Here is an 8589-nt window from a genome sequence, read left to right as displayed (position 1 = left end):
AACAGAAGATTTCCATAACTTTAAAGTTGACAACGAGGACAGTGAACTTGTCAAGGATTATCAATACCTCGGCGCAGTCATTAACCCAAATGGTGACAATAGTCAAGAAATTAGAGGAAGGCTAGGACTGGGGAGGGCAGCTGTGAAAGAACTAGAAAAGGTCCTCAAATGCAAAGATGTATCACTGAACACTAAAGTCAGGATCATTCAGATCATGGTATTCCTGATCTCTATGTATGGATGTGAAAGTTGGACAGTGAAAAAAGCAGATAAGAGAAAAATCAACTCATTTGAAATGTGGTGTTGGAGGAGAGCTTTGCACGTACCATGGACTGCTTAAAAGACAAATAATTGGGTGTTAGAACAAATTAAAGCAGAACTATCGCTAGAAGCTAAAATGATGAAACTGAGGTTATCATACTTTGGACACATAATGAGAAAACAGGATTCACCAGAAAAGACAATACTGAGAAAATCAGAGGGGAGTAGAAAAAGACCAAACAAGCGATGGATTGATTCCATAAAGGAAACCACAGATCTGGACTTACAAGATCTGAACAGGGTGGTTCACAACAGATGCTCTTGGAGGTCACTGATTCATAGGGTCACCATAAGTTGTAATCGACTTGAAGGCACATAACAACAACATTTACATTATTATATGTATAATTTTATACACATATACACTCCAGGTTTCATAAAGTAACCAGCACATAAACAGATACATATAACAATGTATATAACTTTATAGAAATACTTATGTATTAATACTTACAAAATTATGTACCACATGGGACTATATGTTTGCATATAATTAGTTTGGCTTTAATAAATAAATAAATAAATAAAGCCAACAATGTACAAATGGCTGAAACATATATGAGCAGTTAATGCAAGAGATGGCTTGAAGTTGCTTGATTGGATTAGCACCACCATGTTACATGTGTAAATCTGAAACAGATCCCTCCTCCATCTCTGGTTTGCACTCCTCATTCATTGGGAAGGGAGGCTTCTTAGCAGTTGCTATTTTATTTTCCCAGACATCACATCATTCTGGAGAACAGGAAAGTGGCTGCCATTTTGTGTGTGGAAGCCATCTGTCTCATCGTGCAGGCAAAAAGCCCTAGCCTGACCTGGAAGTGTTTATCAGCTTTTTGAGGCCAGAGGGAAGTCAATGGCTGGCCTGGAAGGGTGGAGTCACCACAGAACTTAGGAACACTTCCCTGCCCAGGGTCTGTTCCACTTTGTCATCCTAATGGCAGCAGCATACAGATCCCTGGGTTCTTTGTTCCAGTTCTGGCAGCTCCTAAATATGACTTATTAATTGTTGTATCAAATTATTGTTCTCAAGTCACCAGACATTAATTACCAGAGACAAAACGTTCCTATTACCCAGCAACAACTGAGATACAATACTTTTTCAATGGAGCCTGTTCATACATGCAGCTGAGGGTCAAGTGCTGAATCCCCTTGCTCTCCCATTGCTTGGGAAATACATGCATGTGTGAACTGTCTCTTCACTAGCAAGAGAGAGGAGACTCCATGCCATCACTTTCAGGCCTGTGTGGCCGAAGTGTCCAAAAATATGCCATTAAAACGTTTTTATTTCTGTTATTGCCCTCACTTTCCCCACCAGCTGAGGAGGTTCTGGTGCTGCTGCTGTCAAGATCGGTGAGGCAGCTTAAAATGGTGGCATGACGGCACTTGAGCCTTTCCCGGAACTCTGATGTCATGAAGTAGTAGAGAACTGGATCAAGAAAACAATTGAGGCTTGCGAGGCACAAAGAAATGGGATGGAAGTACAAAGCTCTACGGCGTACAGAACAGTCTGTGATGATGTCTTGTTTCACCATCATAAATATAGGGAAGTTCACATGATAGGGCGTGAAGCATATGAAAAACACAGCTGCGCACCCTAAGATCATGTGCCAAGCTTTCTGCTTCTCATTTGTGTGTTGCAAAGGAGTGTGGGACTCCTGCAGGGATTGCCTCATTTTCCAAGTGCAATAAATGATTATCATCAAGGGGGCCACAAACCCACAGAATTCAGCCACAATCACCAGAGTGATTGAGGCTCCCATAGTCAACTGCCTCACGCCAAGATCGGCAAAGCAGGTGTTGGTATCGTTGGATAAGCTAGGGCTCCTCAGGATTGGGAGGGGCAAGCAAGCAGCCCCAACCACTGTCCATATGGCAGCGCTTATGGCCACATCATACCTGCACTTCCAGTCCTTGGTTTTGAAAGGGTGAAGCAGAAAGAGATACCTTTGGATGCTGATGCAGGTAAGGAAGCAGATGCTGGCATACATGTTGAGGTACTTCAGGTAGAAGCAGAGCTGACAAAGGAAGCCCCCGAAAGGCCAGCTGTGGTTGATGTAGTAGTACATCCGTAAGGGCAAAGAGACGATGTGGGTCAGGTCAGCGGCAGCCAAGTTCATCATGAAAATCACAGCTTTGCTCTTCTTATTGATGAAGCGGCACAGAACCCAAAGGGCGATGCTGTTTCCCAGGAGACCCGGAACAAAGATGATAACGTAGGTGGCTGCATACAAGGAAGCCTGGAAACCCATTGGAGGATCGGTGCATCTTTCTGATGAATTGTTGTCCTGCATCTTGATCAGATCAGTGGCTTCTCCAAAGACCATCCAGGCTGATCAGAATATCCCTGTTAAGAAGATTTTGTTTTGAGAGAGATTAGGTCTGTGACATTAAACACACATACTCAGCACCAGATCAGGATGTTTCGGCATCTGAGGAACAAAATATAGATGGCATCCTCAGCTATTATTATTGTTATTGTTGTTGTTTTTATTGTGCTTTCTGTCACAAAGTGGCCTCAAAGTGGTTTGCATGAGCACTCCAAGCAATATAGATGCACATCCTAAAATACAGTTTACAACCTCAGCAATAAAAGAATTATAATCAGCAAAGCAATACCAAAAAGATAACAGAACTGAAGCAACCCAAAGATGTTTGACAAAAGCTTGGGGAAACAAAAATGTTTTCAACATGCGGTGAAATCCCAACAGTCTTGAAACCGTCTGCATCCCTAGGGTGGGGGGCAACTAAGGAAATTGCCTATTTATTATAGTGTTATTTCCTCCAAGTATGTCCTTTAAAAAAAAATGAATCAGTTACCCGTTTATACCATAATAAGAAATAATCGTCAGCAACAACATAGTGGAAAATTATAAATATCATACAAAAAAATGGAAAATAACAAAAGACATGTTAACTATATAACTTTCTCCTTCTATAACAATGCAAAAAGTTAGATGGAACTCATAAAACTTGCTCCCCAATTCATCCTGATCTGTCTATTGACTTCTCCAAGGGTCATGCCAATTAGATAGATAACTTGACTGTTTCAAATATCAACTAATCTTTTCTAGGGCCAGATTTAACTGTGTTCTATCTATTGTACCAGATGGCTATTTCTGGGGTATTCCTTACAATGAGCAGTTCTGCCCCTGTGTGGATGGAGATGAGCAATATGGATTTACTCTTGTCATACTAAAATATCAAGGAAGGGTTTTTGAGTGATATTCAGCTTGCTTACTTATTGGCCAATACAAGCAAAACAACAGAAACAATTCCTAGGTTTTTTCCTTCTGCAAAGATTCGTAAAAGGATTCTGGCAGTTAAGTAGAGTTTGGGTTGTTTTTCTCTTCCCTATTTTTTACATTACATTGCCCCAAATATTAATGAACCATTCTAAGACAGATGGTGCTGTATTTTTCTTCCGTATTCTTGTAATTACTATTTTCACAGATATTAATAAATTTATAACAGCTAAAAATTTTAACTCGTGTCACCTTCTACACTGGTCATGCACTTTTGCTGATTAACATGCAGCACATTCACTTCAGCAAGCTCCAGTGATGAAATCACCAGAAAACGGGTGGCCAATTTAGCAAGAGAAACTACAAGTTAATAAGCATTTTTAACAAGGCTGCTGACATCCTCTTAATGCCGAGAGTGGGGCGTCACTGGCTATGGACATTTAAAAAAAAAAAACCTTTTCCAGATGTGCCTGCCTTAAATAATCTCCCTTCCTGCCTGATGACTCAGAGACTGTGTAATCATTTCCCTTCCTGAGGTTACAATATTTGAAAAGCACTGGGAGTCTTGAATTCTCATAGCAGGAACTTGAGTCCACGATTCAAGCTGGGTGAAATGTAGAGATGTGCAAACCTGTCAGTTTCAGTTTTGCTCAGTTTATGGTTGTTGTTTTTAAGTTCTCATGAAAATTATCATCATCAAATTTATATCCCTCCCTTCCTCCCAGAAGGAGCCATCAGCACTTTAATGTGAATTAAATGCAACATTTTAAATCATCAATATTTGTCTGCAAATTTCTCCTAATATGCACAGATTTGTATGCAATCTTGCCAAATATACACATTTTTGCAGAGCAATGTCCCCTAATATATCATGCATTTTATATTGTATTTGCTAACGAATGCATGTTATGCACACTTTAAATTTGTATTGTATTTTTGAACAAGTTACTTGGTTGTAATGTGTATAAACTAAAGCATGGAAATGAGAGTCCTTATGCTTAGATCAGAGGTGGCTAACTTCTGGCTCTCTAGATGTTACTGGAATATACCGTTCATAATCCCTGACCATTGATCATGCTGGCTGGGGCTTTTAGTACAAAACACCTGAAGGACACCAGGTTGGAGAAAGCTGCAGTTGGACATGGGAACTAAGTGTCAAAGTCTTCAGTGAGCATCTGAGTAGACAATCCGTGACCAGAGCCCTGTTTTCCCCTCCCCACAAGCCTGAGGCCCCAACAGTTACCTGGATCATCTGCCCCTAAATCAGGACCTGTACAGACAAACTTTTCTTCTCCCAATCACAGTGAATGGACAGCAGGAAGATATAAGTGGTTGCTATCAAGCTGTTGAAGAAGCAAGGGTTTGTATAGATGTTCCAAGGAGAAGAAACTCTTTTCAAAGGAGAGCGAGCGAGCGAGAGCTGCTGTTTGGCCCCAGATCTTGTGGTGACTGGTTTTCTACTTGCAGTTTCTATTTTGTTTCCCCTTTGAAAATACTTGCAGTATCATATAACCAGAGATTACAGGCAGCAATGAAAGGCAGTTCTCATGGTGCTGTGTGGTATGTAAGCTCAATATGCAGGAGCAATTCTTGAGCGTTGTGTGGTTTATGTGCAACAAGTCATAGATCAGTGGAACAGCAATCTGCCTTGCATGCAGAAGATCCCGGGTTCAATCCCTGGTATCTCCAGGCAGGGCTGGGATAAGACCCCAGTACTGAGCCAGACTGGTATAAGGCAATCCACCCTTCCCCCTTTTGCAGACAGTGTAAGGAGAGCTCACTTAAAGATGAGTGCAGATATAACAGGCATCTGTCCCTACCAAATGCTGAGGGAGAGGAAGTACATGAGTCCAAGATCCTATCTTGTGCCTAGGGATGTAAGAAGGCATCATTTTCTGTTTTGTCTCATGGCCCACCACATGGAAAGCCAACAGGGTGCAGTGCTATATGAACCATCCCAGGGTATGGTCTGAAGGTACCTGAGGCCACCACCTTGCTGAAGCTATGCAGGTCTGGGTCTGATCAGTGCCTGAATGAGAGACCACCTGGGAGCCACAGGTATGCCACCTTGATGAAAGAAAGGTGGGATCAAAATGTAAGAAAATATATAAGATCCCTCCCTTTCCTGCTGTTCTACCATTCCTGTGGACAATTCAAGTGGGCTCCATTCTGCTTCAAAGTGAACATAGCACACTAGGGACGGGTGAGGATTTCAATCCAGTTTGCATTTAAAGCTGACCTTACCTCATTTGCACTTTCCAAAACAATATGCGGACTGAAACACAACCTTCCTTTGAAATTCACACTTTTCTGAATTTTGCAATTCCATTCATGAGCCAAGAAATGTGTCCCAGTAATGTGCATGGTAGGGTAAAGTGTGTGTTAAAATGCAAGCATTGGTGAAAATAACATACAAAAATGCATTCTATTAAGGATAATTGCTTTGTAAAAATATGTAGAGTGGGCAAAATTGCAAACAACAATGTGTAAAATAGGAGAAATGTGCATGAAAATTCTGGTAAATATTTAATGAGGATTTTAATAAAAACACGCAAACTGATGTGGAAGAGTTCAGAACTGAAAAGATTGGGGGATGGAATGAGAAAGAGAGGGAAACCGAAATTGACAGATCTCCCATCCCTATGATCAATGGAAATTAACAAGAGTGGTTTTCTTTCCTTCTCCTGCCTTTTTTGGTTGTTTTCTTTGAATAGTGGTGCCCTCTCCATTTTTCATTCCTGTGGTTCCTGTGGTTAAAAACCTTCCTCTTCACAGCAAAGCAAAATCTGAAGTTTCAGCATTTTGATTCTTTTAACACCACACGGGAACAGTCCATTCTTCAGACCCTGACCACACCAAACTGAAGGCTACTCGGAGGAGCTGAAGATAGGGTGTGTGGTGGTCCTAGCAGTGCCAAGAATTACATGCAAACTTCAGGAATGGGGGGGGGCAAGCTGCAGTAATAATGGCCGAGGGCTGTCTCAAAATGTAAGTTTCCTAAAGCTTTTGAGTTAAGAGAATCGAAGGGATTAGGAATTTTAATTTCCATGCATGGCTATTATTATTACAGCCCTGTCCTCTACAAATTATTGCACAGGAACGAAGGAAGCAGCTTACACCAAGTCAGACAGTTAGTCCGTCTTGTTCAGTTTAGCCCACACTGACTGGCAGCAGTTTCTCCAAGCCTGGGACATTCCCAGACTTAACTGGAGATGCTGGGAATTGAACCTGGGACCTTCTGCATGCAAAGCAGATGCTCTGCCCCTCAGCTACAGCCCTTCTACACTGTGGCTGCTTAGACTTGCTTCCATAGACATGTGCCTAAAGACTGCAGCTGCAGACTTTTTAATGTCATGCCACTGGGAGGGAAATATCAGACCAGAATTAAAAGTAATCATTTTAGTATAATGTACATTTGTCCACCCCCAATACAAAATAAACAAGCAACATGAAAATAATTTATTCTCTCCCAGTCAAACAGCCACTGAGCAAGGGTCTATTTATTATCCTATAGATCATGTGTATCTTCCAAAATATCTGCTGTATGTTAAGAAAGTCTTAAAATGGTTCTGGTTATAAACAAGAAAGCTTTAGGAAATGGCAAAACATGATCAACATGAGATCATCATAAGGCATCCTCAATGCCTTATAGAGGAGAGAAACAGCCACATTGATCAATAAGATTTGGTCAGCCAAGGGAGTGGTTTCTACATTCTATGGAATGACTTTATATCCTATGCAGATGAAAAGGACTATCAACACCTTTCTAAACCCTTTGTTTGACTATGGAAATAAGACTAAATCAGGGATTTAGATTTCTACATTGTATGGAATGACTTTATATCCTATGCAGATGAAAAGGACTATCAACACCTTTCTAAACCCTTTCTTTGACTATGGAAATAAGACTAAATCAGGGATTTAGATTTCTACATTGTATGGAATGACTTTATATCCTATGCAGATGAAAAGGACTATCAACACCTTTCTAAACCCTTTGACTATGGAAATAAGACTAAATCAGGGATAATCTTGAAAATTAACTGCCTATCTACATACTGCAGACATGGGCTATATAGAGGTGATGTATTAGGGATGGGAAGGCAAATATGAATGCAAAACTTTAAAACTATTGCTAGATATTTCTGTGCAAATGTTTAATCAATGATTTGCAACTCTCTGGTTCTTTGTTGCTTTCAAATGTTCTTATTTATGTGGTGGTTACTTAATGAAAACAATTTTTTAAAAAATCCTAGGCTGTAAACATTTCCACTTCAGAAACATGCAGTCAGTCCACTGACATTATGGCTTACAGCTGATCAGGAACATATTTATTTAGGAGTAAACTCCACCGAATTCAATGAAACATCATTGCTGGAAAATACATTTCAGTTTGCAGCCTTACATGCTGACCCAAGCCATGCATGCTTAGAAAGAACCATTGATTTCCATGGGATTTGACTTGGTTGCAGCTGCAAGTAAGCATGCCCAGGATTGCAGCCTTAGTTTTGCCAAAGGAAACATGCTCTTAAAAGACTTAACCTTACCTCACTGCAGTTTTCATTTTTTGATATGGTGACAACCACAGGAAGAAAGGAGAGCGGCGAAAAACAAATGATGCATTTTTTGAGCTTGACAGTGGTACCATTTCCCCCCAGAATCCAAATTTATATACGGCAACGTGGGTTTTAAAACTGTCTTAAGGGATTCACCAGAAATCTTAGTGAAGCCCAAAGACGGGAGCTATGACTGTACTAAAGGAAATCCTGCCTCTTGTTTCTCCTCCCGACTTTAAAAAAAAAGCACACAATCACCACACAGTTTTTGGAGCTAAAACAAATCAACAGATGACATCACAAGGATATGTTTGCTATTAGAGGAACACTTTTGACTGCTGGTGTTCTGTACATCCCCACTTCTTTGCATTCGTGTTCAATTTTACATATTGTATTTTCCCATTAACAATATTCTATACTGGGGGTTCCCAAACTGTGAGCTTCATTCAGGTGGCCTGTGGATTGATAGC

At 40.6% G+C, this 8589-nt stretch overlaps 1 protein-coding gene across 2 annotated transcripts; it reads right to left on the bottom strand.

The window, feature by feature from the left end:
* Positions 1-789: 789 nt before the first annotated feature.
* LOC133371236 (putative P2Y purinoceptor 10) lies at positions 790-8287 on the bottom strand. 2 transcript variants are annotated; one of them, XM_061598434.1, is made up of 2 exons: positions 8111-8287; positions 790-2665 (listed from the first exon to the last, which is right to left on the bottom strand). In XM_061598434.1, exon 2 carries the CDS (start codon positions 2643-2645, stop codon positions 1521-1523), a length of 1125 nt encoding a protein of 374 aa, XP_061454418.1. In that variant the 5' UTR covers positions 2646-2665; positions 8111-8287; the 3' UTR covers positions 790-1520. The 2 variants fall into 2 exon arrangements, with proteins under 2 accessions (XP_061454418.1, XP_061454420.1); XM_061598436.1 differs by lacking the exon at positions 8111-8287 and adding an exon at positions 4807-4846.
* Between the last annotated feature and the right edge of the window lie 302 nt (positions 8288-8589).

The sequence above is a fragment of the Rhineura floridana genome, chromosome 16 (assembly GCF_030035675.1).
Source record: "Rhineura floridana isolate rRhiFlo1 chromosome 16, rRhiFlo1.hap2, whole genome shotgun sequence".
Classification (NCBI taxonomy): Eukaryota; Metazoa; Chordata; class Lepidosauria; order Squamata; family Rhineuridae; genus Rhineura; species Rhineura floridana.
The sequence above is the reverse complement of the archived record's forward strand: the minus strand, read 5'-3'. Positions and strand labels throughout refer to the sequence as shown.